This window comes from Trachypithecus francoisi, unplaced genomic scaffold, assembly GCF_009764315.1.
Source record: "Trachypithecus francoisi isolate TF-2019V2 unplaced genomic scaffold, Tfra_2.0 Lachesis_group11, whole genome shotgun sequence".
NCBI classification, from domain to species: Eukaryota; Metazoa; Chordata; class Mammalia; order Primates; family Cercopithecidae; genus Trachypithecus; species Trachypithecus francoisi.
The window spans coordinates 23,023,731-23,045,793 of NW_022681456.1; the positions used below are offsets into that span (position 1 = coordinate 23,023,731).

At 39.6% G+C, this 22,063-nt stretch overlaps 1 protein-coding gene across 7 annotated transcripts in view; it reads right to left on the reverse strand.

The window, feature by feature from the left end:
• IFT81 (intraflagellar transport 81) overlaps positions 1–22,063 on the reverse strand; it is a 95,168-nt gene that overhangs the window by 9,970 nt on the left and 63,135 nt on the right. For 6 of the 7 annotated variants that reach the window (XM_033220648.1, XM_033220649.1, XM_033220651.1 and 3 more), the window contains 5 exons: positions 17,000–17,128; positions 15,357–15,446; positions 3,588–3,674; positions 1,399–1,470; positions 1,233–1,318 (listed from right to left, as the gene is read on the reverse strand). In XM_033220648.1, the coding sequence (XP_033076539.1) occupies positions 1,233–1,318; positions 1,399–1,470; positions 3,588–3,674; positions 15,357–15,446; positions 17,000–17,128 (464 nt within the window). Of the gene's footprint in view, positions 1–1,232; positions 1,319–1,398; positions 1,471–3,587; positions 3,675–15,356; positions 15,474–16,999; positions 17,129–22,063 lie in introns of those variants that run through there. The other variant, XM_033220652.1, reaches the window with a different exon arrangement.

The following is a 22,063-nucleotide window of genomic DNA, read 5'->3' on the forward strand; positions in this document are numbered from 1 at the left end:
CTCATTTCTTATCATTGGCCATATAGATTTATATGAACCAAATTTACATTCAATGAAATAATATGAATAAGTACATTTTAAGTTTAGTATGTTAGAGTATTAGAAAAAACACTGCTCTATTTATATAATATTTTCAGTCTGGTTTGCATTCTAGTGCATTACATTGAAAAAAAATTCAGATTCTGCGAGACACTCTATTTCTTAGATTCCTTTTTTCTTTCTTTCTTTTTTTTTTAAGACAGAGTCCCCCTCTGTCTCTCAGGATGGAGTGCAGTGGCATGATCTCAGCTTACTGCAGCCCCTGCTTCCCAGTTTCAAGTGATTTCCATGCCTCAGCCTCCTGAGTAGCTGGGATTATGGGCACTCACCACCACGCCCAGTCTCTTTTTATAACATTAATGTACATGCCACTCAAAATCTCAATGCAATCTAGAATAAACGTGAGTCCTACATTTTATCTGAATTTTTACTGAATAGTAATAACAAAACATTTAACATTTGAATTGTGATGAGGGGCAAAGAAGGCTTTTGTTGTTCAATGACTGCATTTTATCACAGCTAGCAATTCAACCATAAATGTATTTTTTTTAGGCAGGATTTGATTTATTACAGTATGCCACAAGCTGGGATTGCAAAAAAAGCACCATATAAGGACTAAGCAGTATTTATACATCCTTCTTGTTTTGAAGACTGGTACACTGCAATCACACAATTTCCAGCTAAAATGCAGTCATCACACTGCACAATTAGCAGGCAGATGACTAGAGTCTAGGCCATGTGGGACTTTAAAAAGAGACCAATTTTACTGCTTATGACAAAGCATTTATGAAATTATATATATTCCTGGGTGAGGGAGAATGAAGAATTATTGCTTAATGGTTACAAGAGTTTTTGTTTGGGATAATGAAAAAATTTTTTACCTATACAGTGGTGAAGGCTGTACAATGTTGTGAATGTAATCAATGCCAATGAACTGTACACTTAAAAATAGGTAAAGTGGCAAATTTTACGTTTTATATATTTCACCACAATCAAAAAGTAAGCAAGCAAGAAATAAAATCATAGGTATTCCCACTTAGCAGGGCTGAAATATCTAGATGTTTAGTAAGATTTAGTATTAATAGCTTAGTGTCTACTTAAATATGCTAAATTTGTATAATTCTATCTTATTTATAAAACTTTTATTGGTGAAAATATTAAGTATCTCAATATAAAACAACAAAATTACTTGCCTAATTGCCTTTCTTTTTTCTTGTTGATCAGAAGAGATATATGCCTTCATCTCATCAGTAGCACGACGAAGTTGAACTTCTAGGTTCTAAATAGAAAGACTTAAGTTTTAGGGAAGACTTTGCTATAGAAAAAACTCAGAAATGTTTTTGATCTGCTTTGTCTTACCTTAATCATACAATTTGTATAATGGTATCTACTTTCTTCTTGAAGACATTCTTCACGGAGTCTTCTAACTTCCTATAATATATAATTTTAGATAGGCGACATTATCGAAAGAATGAGACAGACATGGTGATGATGACTTTAGATGTACAACAAAGGACTACCATCAGAGTCATTTTCTCTTCTGCAATTTTAACTTGTTTATTCTATCACAATAGGAAATAATCTTTTTCTAGAGAAACTCATATCACACCTGCAAGTCCAATTGTATTTAAGACAGAGTCTTGCTCTGTCACCCAGGATGGAGTGCAGTGGTGCAGTCTTGGCTCACTGCAACTTCCTCCTCGCGGGTTTAAGCAATTCTTGTGCCTCAGCCTCCTGAGGAGCTGAGACTACAGGCATATGCCAGCATGTCTGGCTAATTTTTGTATTTTTAGTAGAGACGGGGTTTCACCATGTTGGCCAGGCTGATCTCGAACTCCTGGCCTCAAGTGATCCTCCCACCTTGGACTCCCAAAGTGTTGGGATTACAGGCATGAGCCACTGCACCTGGCCCAATCATACATTTATTAAGTACCTACTGTGTGTCCAGCACTGTTCTAAGTGCTGAGAACACAGAAGTGAACAGGCAGGTTCCCTGCTTTCACTGAAGTGGAAGAAACCAACATAAACAAGGAAACATAATGAAGGATATTTGAGATGGGGATAAGTGCTATGAAGGAAATTCATCAGTAGAATGTGATAGAGGGACTGGGTGGGCCAGGCTGGGAAGGAGAGTGGATAACATCAGGTAATCAGAGATCTCTGAGAGGTGGAGACACTGAGGCTGAGACCTAGTGATGAAAAGGAGAGAGGAGGGCAAAGAGTTAGGAGCAGAGTATATCACGCAGAAGGGAAGAGTACATGCAAAATCCCACAAGTGAAAACAAGCTTGGCCTGTTTGAAGTTTAGGAAGAAGGTCAGAGTGGCTGAAGCTCCATGGATGAGGAGTAGAGCACATGGACATGAAGTTCATAAGGCAGGTGGAGCCTTGTAGGTCACAGTTTGGTGGTTAGATTTTATTTTAAGTGCAACAGGAAGCCAATGAAGGGTGGCAAAAATTTTAAACAGGTTTCTTAGGCTGCCCTATGGAGAATAAACCTTAGGAGAGCAAGACTAGAAGCAAGAGAATAGGTAAAAGGTTTCTGTGGAGGCCAGGCAGCAGATAATGAGCCTTATACTTTACTGGGAGTGGTACAGATGGGAAATTCAGTGTGTACAAATTAAAGAAATAAAGAGCTTTGGAGACAGGCTTGGGAGATAATGATAAAGATTTGGGAATCTTTTTTTTTTTTTTTTTTTTTTTTTTTTTGAGACGGAGTCTCGCTCTGTCGCCCAGGCTGGAGTGCAGTGGCCAGATCTCAGCTCACTGCAAGCTCCGCCTCCCGGTTCACGCCATTCTCCTGCCTCAGCCTCCCGAGTAGCTGGGACTACAGGCGCCCGCACCTCGCCCGGCTAATTTTTTGTATTTTTTAGTAGAGACGGGGTTTCACCATGTTAGCCAGGATGGTCTCGATCTCCTGACCTCGTGATCCGCCCGTCTCGGCCTCCCAAAGTGCTGGGATTACAGGCTTGAGCCACCGCGCCCGGCCGGGAATCTTTTGACATTGATGTAGTGAAAATGTGCACACACAGGCAGTATTTAAAACATTTTTTTTAGAGACAGAGTCTTGTTCTGTGGCCCAGGCTAGAATGCAGTGGTGTGATCATAGCTCACTGTAGCCTCAAACTCCTGGGCTCAAGCGATCCTCCTGCTTCAGCCTCCCGAGTAGCTGGGACTATAGGTGTGTACACAGGTAGTTTTTGCTAAATTGTTAAAATAAAAAATCTCTTCTTTTTTTTTTTTTTTTTTTTGAGACGGAATCTCACTCTGTTGCCGGGGCTGGAGTGCAGTGGCCGGATCTCAGCTCACTGCAAGCTCCGCCTCCCAGGTTCGCGTCATTCTCCTGCCTCAGCCTCCCGAGTAGCTGGGACTACAGGCGCCCGCCACCTCGCCCGGCTAGTTTTTTGTATTTTTTAGTAGAGACGGGGTTTCACAGTGTTAGCCAGGATGGTCTCGATCTCCTGACCTCGTGATCCGCCCGTCTCGGCCTCCCAAAGTGCTGGGATTACAGGCTTGAGCCACCGCGCCCGGCCAAAAAATCTCTTCTTACCTGTTCTAATTTGGACCGATTGCTTTCGAGGCCTGCTGCACAGCTATCATACTGGGATTTCTTTTCATCACACTCCTGGGTCAGTTCCTAGTATAAAAAGGGAAAATGATTGAATAAGTGAAAAACAAAGGTCCCAGACATGGCTCTGAAACAATGCATGCCCTTGTCAGTCTTGTAACTTAACCCTAAGCTTCTTGGCATACTTAAGAGTTATTTATACAACAACCAGACATTTGAGAATTATGATAGATGAAGGTGCTGATAAGAATAATAGCTACCATGTATTGAGCTGTGTGCCAGGTTCTTTGTTAGGCGCTGGGGAGACAATAGTGAATAAAACAGCCAAAAATTTTTCCTCTCAAGTAACGTTCAGACAAGTAAACAGGCTGCTGAGAGCTATGATAGGAAAACACAAGGTGTTACAGAAGGCACACAGGACTCCGGGGAACCTAACCCAGGTTTGGGGATCAGTGAGGACAACTTCCTGGAGAAACTGATATCTAAGCTAATCACGAAGGATTAGTAAGAACAGTTAGGTGGAAGATGAACAAGGGGAAGAGAGTATTTAAAAACAGGAACACTATGTATAAAGGATTGGAAGCTACAGAGAACAAGAACAATTAAGAAACTTACAAGTAGTTTACTATGTTGGTTTATTTATTTATTTAATTTATTTTTTGAGACAGAGTCTCATTCTATTGCCTAGGCTGGAGTGCAATGGTGCCATCTTGGCTTACTACAACCTCCGCCTCCTGGGTTCAAGCAATTCTCCTGCCTCAGACTCTCAAGTAGCTGGGATTACAGGTATGTGCCACTCCGCCTGGCTAATTTTTATATTTTTAGTAGAGATGGGGTTTTACTATGTTGGTCAGGCTGGTCTTGAACTCCTGATCTCAGGTGATCCACCCGCCTTGGCCTCCCAAAGTGCTGGGATTACAAGTGTGAGCCACCGCACCCAGCCTATGCTGGTCTATTTCTGGGAAACGGTGAGGGGAGGCTGAAGACCTACCTAGGCAGGGGCTTAATTAAAACTTCGTAAAACATTCTAGGGTGTTTGAATGATAATAACTAAATCTCATAATGACACCTCAAAAGAGATATTAATACCACCACATAATGCTTGGAGAAAGTTCAGGGAGTCAAGTACCTTGCCAAAGATTATACTGCTAAAAAAAGGTGGAGTCTGCCAGGCACGGTGGCTCATGCCTGTAATCCCAGCACTTTTGGAGGCCCAGGCGGGCAGATCATGAGGTCAAGAGATAGAGACCATCCTGGCCAACATGGTAAAACCCCATCTCTACTAAAAATACAAAAAAAAAATTAGCTGGGCATGGTGGCACGTGCCTGTAGTTCCAGCTACTCAAGAGGCTGAGGCAGGAGAATCGCTTGAACCCAGGAGGCAGAGGTTGCAGTGAGCCGAGACCGTGCCACTGCACTGCAGCCTGGCCACAGAGTGAGACTCTGTCTCAAAAAGACAAAAAAAAAAGGTGGAATAACAATTTGAATTCAGGTTAAGTAGTTTCTTTATTGTGAAGGGACAGGGAGGAATTTTAAATTTTGTTTAAGTTGTTTCAAAATTTCTTCTAATGTAGTATTTTGAATGGGATAATTTGAAAATCTCCTGCTACAAACACATAGAAATGCTAAAAATACTGTCATGCATGGGAAGATGTTTCAGTCACAATGGACCACATATATCATGGCAGTCCTATATGATTATAATGGAGCTGAAAAATTCCTATCACCTTAGTGATATCATAGGCATCATAATGCCATAGTGCAACAAATTACTCATGCGTTTGTGGTGATGCTGGTGTAAATCAATCTACTGTCAGTTGTATAGAAGTATAGCAATACAATTACGTACTGTATACAATACTTGATGATGATAATAAGCCACTATGTTACTGGTTTATGTATTTACTATGCTATATTTTTTATTGTTATTTTAGAGTGTACTGCTTTTACTTATAAAAAGTAAACTGTAAAACAGCCTCAGGCAAATCCTTCAGGAGGCATCCAGAAGAAGGCATTGTTATAGAAGATGACAGCTTCATGTTTGTTATTGCTCTTGAAGACCTTTCAATGGGACAAGATGTTTCAAGGTGGAAGACAGTGATATTGATTATCCTGATGCTGTGTAGGCCTAGGTGTGTGTTTGTGTCTTAGTTTTTAACAAAAAAGTTTAAAACATGAAAAAAGGCTGGGTGTGGTGGCACACTCTTGTAATTCCAGCACTGTGGGAAGCCAAGGAGGGTGGATCGCTTGAGCCCAGGAGTTTGAGACAAGCACAGGCAACACAGCAAGACCCCACCTCTATAAAATAAATAAATAAATAAATAAAAATTAGCCAGATTTGGTGGTATGTGCCTGTGGTCCCAGCTACTCCTTAGGCTGAAGTGAGAAAGCTGCTTGAGGCCAGGAGGTTGAGGCTGCAGTGGGCCACTGCACTTAGCCTGGGCGACAAGAGCAAGACCCTATCTCAAAAAAAAAAAAAAAAATTTTAACCTTTTTTCTTCTAGAGACAGAGTTTTGCTCTTGTTGCCCAGGCTGAAATGCAATGGCACGATCTCCGCTCACTGCAACCTCTGCCTCCCGGGTTCAAGCGATTCTCCTGCCTCAGCTTCCCAAGTAGCTGGGACTACAGACATGCGCCACCACACCAAGATAATTTTGTATTTTTAGTAGAGACAAGGTTTCACCATGTTGGCCAGGATGGTCTCAAACTCCTGACTTCAGATGATTTGCCCACCTTTGCCTCCCAAAGTGCTGGGATTACAGGCGTGAGCCACTGCACCTGGCCAAAATGTTTTTTTAAATAGAGAAAAGCATATAAAAGAAGGATATAAAGAAACAATATTTTCATACCACTATACAATGTGGTTGTGTTTTAAGCTGTTATTACAAAAAAGTCAAATTTTTAAAAAAAAATTAGAAGTTTATAAAGTAAGAAAAGTTTTTAAAAGTTTTTTTCGAGACAGAGTCTCGCTCTGTCGCCCAGGCTGGAGCACAGTGGCGTGATCTCGGCTCACTGCAACCTCTGCCTCCCAGGTTCAAGCAATTATCCTGCCTCAGCCTCCTGAGTAGCTGGGATTACAGGCGTGTGCCACCGCACTCAGCTAATTTTTTTGTGTTTTTAGTAGAGACGGGGTTTTGCTATGTTGGCCAGGCTGGTTTGGAACTCTTCACCTCGTCATCCACCTTCCTCAGCCTCCCAAAGTGTTGGGATTGCAAGTGTAAGCCACCATCCCCGGCCAAGAAAGCTACAGTAAGCTAAGGTTATTTTTTTTTTTAATTTTACATAAATTTAGAGTAGCCTCAGTGTACAGTGTTTCTAAAGTCTATCATAGTGTACAGTAATGTCCTAGGCCTTTCACATTCACTTACCACTCACTCATTGACTCAACCAGAGAAACTTCCAGTCCTGCAAGCTCCATTCATGGTAAGTTCCCTATAAAGGCATACCATTTAAAATCTTTTATACTATAATTTTACTGTACCTTTTCTACGTTTAGATGGGTGTAGATACACAAATACTTACCATTGTGTAATAATTGCCTACAGTATTCAGTATAGTCACATGCTGTACAGGTTTATAGCCTAGGAGCAAAAGGCTATCTACCATATAGCCTAGATGTGAGTAGGCTATACCATCTAGGTTTGTGTAAGTACACTCTATGGTGTTTGCACAATGATGAAATCACTCAATTATGCATTTCTTAGAACATATCCTCATCATTAAGTGATGCATGGCCGCATCTATAAATGCTTGGTAAGAGAGCAACATCCTTTCAAATCCTGAGCTGAACTGAACTCTCAAAGAAAGAAAAGAAATTAACAGGACCAAAAAGAAAGGGTAATATTATGGCTATCCTTGGTGAAAGGAATTGGTAATGGCCAGTCTTGGTAACATAGTGATTTTAATGTTCAGGCAGAGCAGATGCAAAGCCTTATGTCTGTGCAGAGTGGGAAGTTAGAACTGAGGACCCCATAGTAAATCTTAAGTTGTTTTCAACCTGCGAAACTGTGAGTAAAGGGTTAACACCATCCTGAGAATGACCTTGCATGGTTTCCTGCTGCACCGTTTCCTTAGAAACAGGATAGTTAGCACAGATGAGTGATGTGTATGCTGCCTTTGTTGTGTGGGACTGCATCTGGGTTGGGGTCACTAGTACAGAATAAAAGATTGCTGGGAGAAAGGGGATGTGGCTTCTATGTATCAAAGTGACCTACAGACACCCAAGGCTCTCAAGGGTGAAAGTCACATCCAAAATGGGAAAAGGGGCCATAGAGCCTACGTACTTAGGTAGCTGCTTGCCTCTCAATGAGATGAAGGTGCTATAGTTGATAAAATCCTTTTTTGGTCACAAGTCTTATGGTCAAATTGATCACTATGCAGCTGTGATAGTGATCACAGCTGTCCTCAGGCAGCTCTGGAGTTTGAATTTACCCTATCTACATGGTCTAGGAACTTCCAAGCTGAGAAATTAACTCAATATTAGCTCCAAGTTTGTGATATTTCTAAAACACCTGGCAGAAAAACTGCAAAACCATTGTAGAGGGACACACCCTCCATCCTGGATGCCAGGATTCAAGAGACAAACTCTGTTAATGAAAGCTCACAGTCCCAAAGTATAAAACATATAAGGGAAAAATCAATTCATTAGGAGTGAGAAACAGAAGATATAAATAACAGGACTATGCCTAAAGGAACTTTGGATACTAGAAATAAGCCAACTAAATAAGTATATTTAAAATAATAAAAACTATAAAAGAGGAACTGAAAACAAAAGACTACAAACAGTGAGGCCAGGTTCGATGGCTCATGCCTATAATCCCAGCACTTTGGGAGACCGAGGAGGCCAGATCACTTGAGGTCAGGAGTTTGAGACCATCCTGGCCAACACGGTGAAACCGTGTCTCTACAAAAAATACAAAAATTAGCCAGGTGTGGTACGCATGCCTGTAGACCCAGCTACTCAGGAAGCTGAGGCAGAAGAATAGCTTGAACTTGGGACACGGAGGTTGCAGTGAGCTGAGATTACAACACTGCACTCCAGCCTGAGCTACAGAGTGAGACTGCCTAAAAAAGAAAAAAAAAAGAAAAAGTGAGAAAAAATAAAAATGAAAAAGACAGTCATTGAAATTAAAAATTAAATGGATGGAATAAACATAGTATTAGACGCCACTGAGGAAATAAAAGAATGAACTAAAACACAGAGCTGGCCGGGCGCGGTGGCTCAAGCCTGTAATCCCAGCACTTTGGGAGGCCGAGACGGGTGGATCACGAGGTCAGGAGATCGAGACCATCCTGGCTAACACCGTGAAACCCCGTCTCTACTAAAAAATACAAAAAACTAGCCGGGCGAGGTGGCGGGCACCTGTAGTCCCAGCTACTTGGGAGGCTGAGGCAGGAGAATGGCGTAAACCCGGGAGGCGGAGCTTGCAGTGAGCTGAGATCTGGCCACTGCACTCCAGTCTGGGTGACAGAGCAAGACTCCATCTCAAAAAAAAAAAAAAACACAGAGCTGAAGAAATTATCTAGAATTCAACACAGACAAAAATATGAAAGTGAGATTAAGTAACAGGGAACAGAATAAATATCTCTAACATATCTCTAATATGAGTAGTTGGAAAATAGACCACAAAAAATGGGAGAGAAAATATCTGAAGGTATTATGTAGACTTTTTCCGGAATTCATAGAAGACACAAAACACAAATTCAAATTCACAAAAGTAAATAAAATTCAATACACACTCAAAACATGGTAGTGAAATTTGGACAACACCAAAGAAAAAGATAAAAATATGAAAACCAGTTATAGGGAAGATATTACCTAAAAATAAATGATAAACTGATAGCCGACCCTTCAATAAAACAAAAGAAAGCATGAAAATATATTTTTTTTCTGACCACGCCATTATTTAAGGAGAAAAAAAAAAGATGGTTTACTTATTGTAATGATTCTTTACTGAGAACACTAAACACACACATACGCACACACACAAAACAAGGAAATTGTATTTCAGGAAAAAGAAAACTGAATCCAGAAATAAGGAGTAAAATACAAGCAGTGATGGTGAAAACTGCTAAATATATAGGTAAATCTAAACAGGAAATGATTATATAAAGTTGTTATTATAATGCTAACCACCACCATGACAACTACTTTCAGAGATGTACAAATAAAGAAGTAAGGGCTGGGTGCAGTGGCTTATACCTGTAATCCCAGTACTTTGGGAGGCCGAGGTTGGGCGGATCACCTGAGGTCAGGAGTTCAAGACCAGCTTGCCCAACATGGAGAAACCCTGTCTCTACTAAAAATACAAAATTAGCTGGGCGTGGTGGTGCATGCCTGTAATCCCAGGTACTCGGGAGGCTGAGGTAGGAGAATCGCTTGAACCTGGGAGGCGGAAGTTGCGGTGAGCCGAGGTTGTGCCATTGCACACCAGCCTGGGCAACAAGAGCGAAACTCCAGCTCAATAAATAAATAAATAAAACAAATAAATAAATAAATAAAATGCCAGAGGATAACAACACACACGTAAGGTAGAAGAGGGTGTCAAATTATTCTAAGGTTCCTGTATTGTGGAGATGTTAACAATTTTAGACTTTGTTAAGTAAGGAATATATATATATATGATAAAAACCTAACAGTAAATCATATCAGAATTGAAGATAAAAAAAAAGAAAAAAGAGAAAACAGAATTGGTACAATGGATGGTTAAAAAAAAAAAGCGAAGAGAAAACACAGTAAATAATAGGATGTACAAAATAGAAAAAAATTCAAATGCTTCAAAAATTAGAGTAAACATAAATGGGATTAAACTTGCCAGTTAAAAGACAGATTCTCAAACTGGATGTAAGAAACTACACCCACACAAAATACATCTATCTATCTATCTATCTATCTATCTATCTACCTACCTACCTATCTACTTATCTACCCACCCACCTACCTACCCATCTACCTAGAGTGCAGGTCTTACTCTGTCACCCAGGCTGGATGCAGTGGTGCTGTCATGTCTCACTTCAACCTTGAACTCCTGGGCTCAAGTGATCCTTCTGCCTCAGCCTCCTAAGTAGCTAAGACTATAGGTGTGTGCTCCCACGCTCAGCTAATTTTTCTACTTTTTGTAGAGATGGAGTCTCACTATGTTGTCCAGGCTGGTATTGAAATCCTGGGCTCAAGAGTCTCCTACCTCAGCCTCCCAAAGTGCTAGGATTACAGGCATGAGCAACTGCTGCCTGGCCCTACATGCTATTTATGAGACATATATAAGACAAAAATAAGGACATAGGTAGCTGAAAGCAAACAGAAATAAGAAGCAATACTAATCATAAGAAAGCTGGCATATACACTTTAATAGTAGACAAAATAATACTCTGAGGCAAAAACCATTATGTACCATAATAAGGAATAAAGTTTAAAAATAAAGACAGAACATAAAATTCAATAGGAAGTTTTTTTTTCTTCTTTCTTTCTTTAAAGACAGGGTTTCACTATGTTGTCCAGGCTGGTCTTGAACTCCTAGGCTCAAGTCATCCTCCTGCCTTGGCCCCTGAGTAGCTAGGACTACAAGCATGTGGCATTACTCTGGGCTGGTTTTTGTTTTTTAACTGGGAAGATTTTGTTTGTTTGTTTTCTCTTTTTTTGAGATGGAGTCTCACTCTGTCACCCAGGATGGAATGTAGTGACATAATCTCAGTTCACTGCAACCTCTGCCTTCCAGGTTCAAGTGATTCTGCCACCTCAGCCTCCTGAGTAGCTGGGACTACAGATGTGTGCCACCATGGCTGGCTAATTTTTGTACTTTTTGGTAGAGACAGAGTTTCACCATGTTGGCCAGGCTGGTCTCGAACTCCCGACCTCAAGTGATCCACCCGTCTTGGCCTCCCAAAGTGCTGGGATTACAGGCATGAGCCACCACACCCAGTCTGTTTTGTTTTTTGGTGTAATAAAATACACATACCAAAATTTGCCATTTTAACCATTTTTTAAGTGTACAATTCAGTTGGCATTAAGCACATTCATAATGTTGGGCAACCATTACCAGCATCCATCTACACAACTCTTTTCATCTGAAAAAGTTTCAGTGAAACATTTCACTCATTCACTAGGAAGTTTAGAACACACTTTTATAAGCCTGATCTGATGAACACATGGAAAACCCTGTACTCAACAACTGGAAAATAGACATTCTTTTCAAGATCAAGTTACCAAAAAAATTAGGTTGGCCTCGGATCTCTCCATAGCTACATTTAACCCTAGAAGACTATGGAGCCACACTTAACAAAATCCTCAAGGAAAGAAAGCATGATCTAATAGTCAAATGGCTGTTGAAATGTTTAGGCAATAAACTAGAACATGCAAGAACTCATCAGGGAATACTGTTCTTATGAGTCTTTTTTGAGGACTTAACTAGACGACAAGTTCCAGGCAATCAAAAGAGAAGTGAGACAAGGGGCAGTCAGTGGATTGGTAATGAGCACTGGATCTAATCATTACAGGTCTAGAGCTGAAAACCAAAGTAAGCAGTAGGGTAATAGAAGAGAATGTAAATGTTATATGCAGTGACAAGTTAGAAATGATACAACAAAGCCTTCAGGAAGGAGAAGGGGAAAAGAAGGTGGAAGGTAGAATAAGTAAGCTGGTTTCCTCATTTTTTTAATTGCTAGGGGTGGGTGGGGGAATGTCAAAGAATATCATTTAAAGCTAACAAGTCATAGTATAAGCATATTCAAGGTATAACGGCAAACACTAAGACAATACAATCTACTAAAATCAGGTGCTAGAGGAGAGGGAAGGGAGGGAGGAGGAACAAGAAATATACCAATTTCATGAATTCTCATAGTGGGGATTAATAGATGCCATCTAAAGAAATAAATAATGAGGCCGGGCACGGTGGCTCAAGCCTGTAATCTCAACACTTTGGGAGGCCGAGGCGGGCGGATCACGAGGTCAGGAGATCGAGACCATCCTGGCTAACACGGTGAAACCCCGTCTCTACTAAAAAATACAAAAAAACTAGCCGGGCGAGGTGGTGGGCGCCTGTAGTCCCAGCTACTCGGGAGGCTGAGGCAGGAGAATGGCGGGAACCTGGGAGGCGGAGCTTGCAGTGAGCGGAGATCCGGCCACCGCACTCCAGCCTGGGAGACAGAGCGAGACTCCATCTCAAAAAAAAAAAAAAAAAAAAAAAAAAAAAGAAAGAAATAATGAATAGTAGAGTTAAGAGGCTAAAACTAAAACCATAAGCCAGAACACACACATGAGGGAGAGAAGTCGGGGGATGAATGAGGAGGGGAAAAAGGAGGAGAAGGTTTTTTGTAGGCTTTAAAATTGAAAGCCAAGCATAAAGTAATGCCACCCAAACCAAATGTATTTGCATATTAATATATAAATTTACCTATTAAAATAAACCTTTCAGATGATACGACATAGCAAAACCTAACTCAAGATCTATTCAAGAGACATACCAGAAACAAAATACTTTTTTTAAAAGTGGAAAGTATAAGGTGGGCAAAAAAAGTACAGCAACCAAATGTCAAAAAAAAGAAAGCAGATATTTTGATCTTGCTATCAGTCAAGGTTGATTTCAGTCCTCCCACCTCCTGAAAAAAGCTTTTGTTTTTAGAAAGTAGAACAAAAGCGTGGAGAACAAATTTAAGGTAGTTACTAAATAATTATCTGTTCATTAATTCTCAGAAAATTTCTGGAAAACACATATGGAGCTGTTAAGTCATGTGCTGGGGATGCTGAAAGAAATGATTTTTATTCTTTTCCTTAAATAACTCTGTATAGCTTTAATTATTGCTAAGAACATGATTTTACTTTTATATGAAAAAGTAATAAACAATAGATATTTCATGGAAACTAAAAATTATCAGATTGCATACTCTAAAATATAAACAGGCTCGGTGTGGTGGCTCATGCCTATAGTCCCAGCATTTTGGAAGCCTGAGGTGGGAGGACTGCTTGAGCCCAGGAGTTCGAGACTAGCCTAGGCAACAGTAGACTCCGTCTCTACTTAAAAAAATTAAATGAATAAAATAAAATATGAATATTTCAGTTTTTTTCCTACATATTAGCAATTATACATAATTATTCCATTTAATTACATATAATTTATAGAACTGCTCCTAAGAAAATAAACATAAAACTTTTCAAAATGCTATTCTATTTCTAGATGACTATAAAAGATTTAGATAAATTTAAGTTAGACATCTTTCATTGTTGATATGGTTTGGATCTCTGTCCCTGCCCAAATCTCATGTCAAACTGCTACCTCCAATGTTGGAGGTGGGGCCTGATGGGAGGTGACTGGATCGTGCGGGTGAAATTCTCATGAATGGTTTAGCCCCATTCTCTTGGTGCTGTTTTCATGATAGTGAGTTCTCATAAGATCTCGTTGTTTAAAAGTGTGAGGCCCCTCCCCCCACCCCCTTGCCGCTCTAGCCGTGTGATATGCCTGCTCCCTCTTTGCCCTCTGCCATGATTGTAAGCTTCCTGAGGCCTCCCTAGAGGGTGAGTAGATGCCTGCATCATGCTTCCTGTATAGCCTGTAGAATCATGAGCCAATTAAGCCTTTTTTCTTTAGAAATTACTCAGTCTCAGGTATTTATTTACAGTAATGCAAGAACAGACTAATCCAGTGGTGATGCTCTAATATTCAAACAGTTGTTAATATTCAAATTTAGAAAAAAATGCAAGTACCACACAAAGGAAATATACTCACACTTCCCTATAAAATTTCCTAATAGTTGAGGGTTGTCCATTAAGGTAAATAATGTATTTTTAAGTATTTCTGCTCTTTAAAAGTGTCATAATGTATTTTTGTAGTTTCAAGTATTAAATATAGTTAAACAAGTTAAAAAAATAAATAGTATTAAAAATAGAGAACAGTGAATGTCAAATGGTGGAGGCCACCTGATCTGGATTTGTAGAGGGCATTTACCTTCTGACAATTTATGTTTAAAGCAGTGGTTAGAACTAGTTTCCAAGTAATGGTATTTGATCACTTCTCATAATCTATCATAGTTTGCTGTGCACGATGCCTCCTCGCAGTGCAAGTTCATTAATCTAAAGTTAACTTGTTACCACTCATGGGCAGACTCTGAGCTTTTACCTGGACACAGAAGAGTGTGATTTCCTATTTATAGCTGTAACATCCATGTGATTTAAAGAAAAAAATCTCCTCTGGCTGAATTTGAGGATTTCAGCTTAAACTACTTTTTCTCCTTCTCCCACGCCTCCAATAATTTATGGCTAAATAAGCAGCATAAATTAAACAAAAACCTTTGTAGGTCATTTTTTTGGGGGAGGGGTGGGAGACAGGGTCTCACTCTATCACCCAAGCTGGAGTACAATGGCACGATCATGGCTTACTGCAATCTTGACCTGCTGGGTTCAAGCAATCCTCCCACCTCAGCCTCCCGAGAATCTGGGGCTACAGGTACATGCCACTAAGCTCAGCTAATTCTTTTATTTTTTGTAGAGACAGGGTCTTGTTGTTAGCCAGGCTGGTCTCCAATTCCCGGGCTCAAGTGATCATCCTCCTGTCTCAGCCTCCCAAAGTGCTGGGATTACAGGCATAAACCAACACAACTGGCCTATATGTCATGTTGTAATTCTCTTTTGAAGAATTGTATCAATAAGATAATAATGATAATTTGTTTTCTATATTACCCATGTAAAATATTCAGGGTTCTAACTAGCACATGTGAATAAGATAGAATACTAAAAGTATCATAAAGTCAAATTCACTTACTTGACATTTTTGACGCAACTGTCGTAGCTCTTTTATAACTGAGGCAAGAGCTGACTTTTTTTCAGATACCAGTGAATTCAGTTTTTTCACCTGTTATTTAAACAAAAAATGTAACACCTAAAAAAGAATTCAAAAGAAGAAAAATACTACATACATAAAGATATTAATTTCAGTGTTAAATATGAGTAAAAAACTATAAATTATGTCAGTTCCAAACAACAGAGAAGTGCTTTAGAAAATCCTGATTCCTCAGCAAGGTGGAATACTAGACTATTTAATCATTCAAAATGTCAGTTCTCAAGACTGTAAACCATTATGGGAAAATCTTTATAATCTAACATTGAATAAATAAAATAAATTATAAAATTGCCTTATATAACTCTAATCATGATGTATTATTTATGTAGGCATAAAAAATATACATAAATATAGATGGAGTGACATTCAAAACACTACAGTATAGTCCAAATAGCATAAGTAATGATCCATCAGCATGGACACCAGTCAGAGAGATGAACAGGGTCTTTTCTTTTTTGAGACAGAGTCTTGCTTGGTTGCCCAGGCTGAAGTGCAATGGCGTGATCTTGGCTCACTGCAACCTCTGCTTCCCAGGTTAAAGTGATTCTCATGCCTCAGCCTCTTTGAGCAGCTGGAACTACAGGCGTGTGACACCATGCCCAGCTAATGTTTGTATTTTTAGTAGGGACTGGGTTTCACCATGTTGGCCAGGCTGGTCTTGAACTCCTGACCTCAGGTGATCCGCCCACCTCAGCCTCCCAAAGTGCTGGGATTACAGGTGTGAGCCACGGCGCCCAGCCTATACAGGGTCTTACATGCTAACCCTTTTAGGAGTTAGATTGTGATGAGATCCAGAGGGTTCTGGGGGAATGGCCAATGTGGGCAAGGCAACTGGAGGGGGTACTCTGAGGGTTTGGGGCAGCTATTTACCAACAAGTAGTATAAGATTTCAACATTTTAATGCCTGGTGAAAGTGTACTAGTACATCCTGATTAAATACCAGTCCTAAAAATGGAAAGATTCTAAGAACATACACAACAATTAAATAATTCTATTAGGGTGGTATGATCTGGGAAAACTTATTTTTCTTCTTAAATATTTATTTAATGTTATATAACTTTTGTACATAAAAAAACAGAAAATGCATAAACAATTTGAATTTAAACAACCTTACTAGGATGAAAAAAATTTAAAAGAGATTGATAAAGACAGATAAGGCCAGGCACAGTGGCTCATGCCTGTAATCCCAGCACTCTGGGAGGCCGAGGCAGGTGGAGCACCTAAGATCAGGAGTTTGAGACCAGCCTGGCCAACATGGTGAAACCTGTCTCTACTAAAAATACAAAAATTAGCCGGGCATGGTGGCACACACCTGTAGCCCCAGCTACACAGGAGGCTGAGGCATGAGAATCACTTGAAACCCAGAGGTAGATGTTGCAGTGAGCCAAATTCATGCCACTGCACTCTAGCATGGGCAATAGCGCGAGACTCTGCCAAAAAAAAAAAAAAAGATGAAAGAATATAATGTGCAGAAATTAACAGGTAAATGTTTCACTGAAAATAAAAACAAAACACCTGCCTTCTAGCTACACAATAAAAGAAAATTTAAATAAAAGTATCATCACCATTTCAGACATATCATCCAATGTTCGTCCTTTCATTTCATCAACTTCACTCTTCAGTGCAGATACTCTTTCTAGCTCTTCCTGGGTGTAACTATATCCGGATATACCCTTTTTCTCCTCCATAGTTTGCTATAAGTGAAAAATAAAAAGGCCACAAAACGTGTCAAAATCTTGCTGGCTCCCATAAGAAATATTTCATATATAACAAAAAATTGTAAATAGAATTAGTTTAGAATCCTAAAGGACAATCTTCGTTGACTTCAATTATTAGTTCATTCAATTACAAGCCTTTATATATTATAAATCTATGGTATCTTCAGGTACATAGGAAGTATTTCTAATTGTAGACTTTATAATAATGTTATGTACTTAGCACAGAACCTAAAACATAGGATAAATTCAATAAACATTTGATGAAAGAATGAATTCTCAATTGATTAGCTGTACTTGCATTTGTTCACTCATCCTATATTTATTATATATTTAAATGTGTCAAGCACAGTTCCAGGCACCAGGTATACAGCAGCAATAGAACAGGAAAAAAAGATCCCTTCCCTCACAGAGCTTACGACTAGTGGGAATAAATAAGCAATATGTAAATAAGTAAATAAATAAATATAGTATAACCACAAGGTAGTTAGAGAAGATGATCCTGAGAAGATGACATCTGAGCAAAGCCCTGTAGGAAGTTAGGGAATCAGCAAGTGCAAAAGCTGGGAGCAAACTTGGCCAGTTCAAGAAACAGTAAGGAGGTGCAGTGAGAATAAGGTGGGGATAAAGGAGGGGTTACATGGAGCTCAGCTGGTTTGCTAGGTCTCAGTGTATATCTACTGTCCCTTGCACTCCCTAAAAAGTATCCTAGTTTAGATAATAAGTTATATTGTTATCTTATTTTTAAGCCGATGAAACAGCTTTGTTTTATTTAAAATGAGATGGGAGGCTGTTGAAAGGTTCAGAGTTAGGGCAATTTAAAAATGATTACTTTAACACCTGTGCTGAGATCAGGCTAGGTAGGAGCAGGGAGAACAATTAGAAGACCGTCTCAATAATTCAAGTTAGAGAAAATGGTAGTATGAATCAGGGTGGTGGTGACAGAAGTAATGAGAAATGGTTCTTTTGAAGGCAGATCCAACAAGATAATGTGAAAATTAGATGTAGGGATGTGAACAAAAGTAAGGGATAAAGAATGAGTTCAAGGTTTCTGACTTGAGAGACTAACAGGATGAAGCTTCCATTTGTTGAGATGAAGAAGAATGGGGACTAGTTTGAGGAGGTGATGCAGATCAGAAGTTTATTTTTGGACATGTTAAAAAATTTGAAATATATATTAGGTATCAAAATGGAGAGGATAAGATGCTATATGTGTAAGACTGGAATTAGTCCAGGTCTGGTGGCTCACACCTGTAATTCCACTACTTTGGGAGGCTGAGGCAGGCAGATCCCCTAAGATCAGGAGTTTGAGACCAGACTCGCCAACATGGCGAAATCTTGTCTCTACTAAAAATATAAAAATTAGCCGGATGAGGTGGTGGGCACCTGTAATCCCAGCTACTTGGGAGGCTGAGGCAAGAGAATCACTTGAACCCGGGAGGTGGAGGTTGTAGTGAGCCAAGATTGCACCACTGCACTCCGGCCTGGGCAACAGAGTGAGACTCCGTCGCAAAAAAAAAAAAAAGTCTGGAATTAGAGGAGAAATCTAGGCTGGAGATATAAATTGGTGAGTTGTCACAATATAAGGGGGGCCTTTACAACCATGAGATAGGATAAGATCACCAAGGAAGTAAAGATAGAAAGGAGATCCAAGGGCTAAGCCTAGGGAACCCAACATGTAAACTTTAAAGAAATGTTAAAAAATCGCAACGGAATAGGAATAGGAGTGTTAGTTTGGAAGAAAAACCAGGGAAGTGTAGTGTCTTAGAAGACAGAAGAAGTTTTACAGGAAGGTGGAGTGATCAACTATGCTAAATGCTGCTACTAGGTCAAGTAAGAAAAGGACTAATAATTAATCATTGGATTTGGCAATGTGAAGGTATTAGTGACCTGACAAAAGACTTTTTTTTTTTTTGAGATGGAGTCTCGCTCTGTTGCCCAGGCTGGAGTGCAATGGCGCAATCTTGGCTCACTGCCACCTCTGCCTCCTGGGTTCATGCCATTCTCCTGCCTCAGCCTGCCGAGTAGCTGGGACTATAGGCACTTGCCACTATGCCCGGCTAATTTTTTGTATTCTTTAGTAGAGACAGGGTTTCACTGTGTTAGCCAGGATGGTCTCGATCTCCTGACCTCGTAATCTGCCCACCTTGGCCTCCCAAAGTGCTGGGATTACAGGCGTGAGCCACCGTACCTGGCCTTTTTTTTTTTTTTTTGAGACAGAGTCTCACTCTGTCAACCAGGGTGGAGTGCAGTGGTGCAATCTTGGCTCACTGCAACCTCCGACTCCTGAGTTCCTGACCTGGTGATCCACCCACCTTGGCTTCCCAAAGTGCTGGGATTACAGGCATGAGCCACCGTGCACGGCCTGACAAAAGATATTTTAGTGGAATGGTAAATGTGAAAACTGTATTGAAGAGAGTTCAGAAGAGAATGAAAGAACCAAAATGAAAGAAAGACAAGGAAAGGCAGAATGGAAGAAGAGTTAAGATTTTGGCCTGTCAGTAGGACTGGGACCTAAAGAGAATTAACCCCAAATTCTGTATGCAGTCTCCTCTTTAGGCATTACCAAATCTTAGGATATGCACAAGCAGAGTAAGACTCTCAAAAACCAAGTGGGAATCAACAGATGGGTTATTAAAGAGCTGAGCAAAGATTGCAGCACTCTCACAGTACTAGACAGATAAAGGTAGGAATTCAAGACTTGCCAGGGTGCACGGGCTTTGGTAAATGCCTCACATTATCAACTGAAAACCTAGAAGGTCTACTCCTTAGAAGGGCTATAACCTAGGAGTAAGACCTATATCCTTGGAGTAAGGACTACTTCCTAAAGTCTCTACCACAGGTATAAGAACTGTATCTTTGGATTAAGAGAAAACTGGAGAAATACCAGCTTAAGGAAAAAAAAACAAACAAAAAAACCTACCCTCAACTTGATCAAGGTAACTTTCCAGAAAAAAATTAAATCCTCCTTATAGAAAAACAAATATAGTCAGAGCTTCTAAAATTTAATGACACTTTATACCCAACATTCAATAAAAAATTAAAAACAAATATAGTCAGAGCTTCTAAACTTTAACGACACTTTATACCCAACATTCAATAAAAAATTAAAAACAAATATAGTCAGAGCTTCTAAAATTTAACAACACTTTATACCCAACATTCAATAAAAAATTAAAAACAAACATAGTCAGAGCTTCTAAAATTTAACGACACTTTACACCCAACATTCAATAACAAAATTACTAAGTAAGCAAAGTAATAGGCCCAAATGAATGAAAATCAAGAGAAAAAAATACATGGCCAGGAACAGTGGCTCATGCATGTAATCCCATCACTTTGGGAGGTCAAGAAGGGCAGATCACTTAAAGTCAGGAGTTCAAGACCAGCCTGGCCAACATGGTGAAATTTCGTCTCTACTAAAAATACAAAAAATTAGCTGGCTGTGGTGGTGGGTGCCTGTAGTCCCAGCTACTCAGGAGGCTGAGGTGGGAGAATCACTTGAACCCAGGAGGCAGAGGTTGCAGTGAGCCAAGATCACACTACTGCACTCTAGCCTGGGTGATAGAGTGAGACTCTGTCTCAAAAAACAAAAACAAAAACAAAAAACAGACAACAGAAATAGGTGCTCAAATAAATTTCAAACACGAACTTTAAAATAGCTGTGATTAATATATTCAAGAAAATAAACAAAAAGTTGAAGAATGTTACAAATAACTGCAATCTATAAAATTGAGTCATATGGAAATTCTAAAGCTGAGAAATATAATAATTGATATTAAGAATTCAACAAATGAATTAAATATCAGACGAGACACACAAAAAAGAAGAAGATTAATCAACTGGAAAATAGCACAGTAGAAAAAAATACAGATTGAATCACAGAGAGGAAAAAAATAATAGAAAATGGAAAAAAGAAAAAGAAAAACAACAAGCCCATAAGAAATACATGGAAAATGGTGAAAATGTCCAACATGCATGTAGTTGGAGTTAAAGTGAAAGAGGACAGAATAAGATTGAAGTAATAATTGAAGAAATACTGAGCTGGGCATAGTGGCTCATGCCTGTAACCCCAGCCTTGAGAGGCTGAGGCAGGTGGATCATTTGGACCTAGGAGTTCAAGACCAGCCAGGGCATCATGGCAAAATCCTGTCTCTAAAAAAACTACCAAAAATACACACACACACACAAAGGCTGGGCATGGCGGCTCAGGCCTGTGGGCCCAGCTGCTTAGGAGGCTGAGGTGGGAGAATTGCCTGAGCCCAGGAAGTCGAGGCTGCAATGAGCTGAGATCACACCACTGCACTCCAGCCTGGAGAACAGAGTGAGACCCTGTCTTAAAAAAAAAAAAAAAAAAGAAAGAAAGAAAGAAAGACATAAATAAATAAATAAACATGGCTGAGAACTTTTCAAAAATGAACAAAGACAGCAAGCCACATATTCAAGAAGCTTCACAGACCCTAAGCCAGGTGAATAAAAAAGAAAATCATACCTAGAAAAGTCATAGTAAAACCACTGAACAACCAAACACAGAGAGAAGATCTTAAAAACAACCAGAGAATAACAGACTACCTTGAAAAAAAAAACAAGGTGTACAGTTGATGTTATGAAATAAATAATGGAAGCCAGAAGAAAATGGAATTAAATCTTTAAAGTGCTGAAAGAAAATAGCTGCCAACCAGAAATTCTACATTCAGTAAAAATGTGTTTCAAAATGAACGTAGAACACAGGTGTCTTAAGGAAAACAAAAACTGAGAAGATTTCAGCAGGCCTGAACTAAATGAAATACTTAAGGTGAGCTCATTAGGCAGATACCAATAGAAGAAAGATGATGAAGGAAGAAAAGAAGAACCATGAAAAGAATAAACAGGTAGATAATCTAGAATAATATTGAATACAATATCATGTACAAT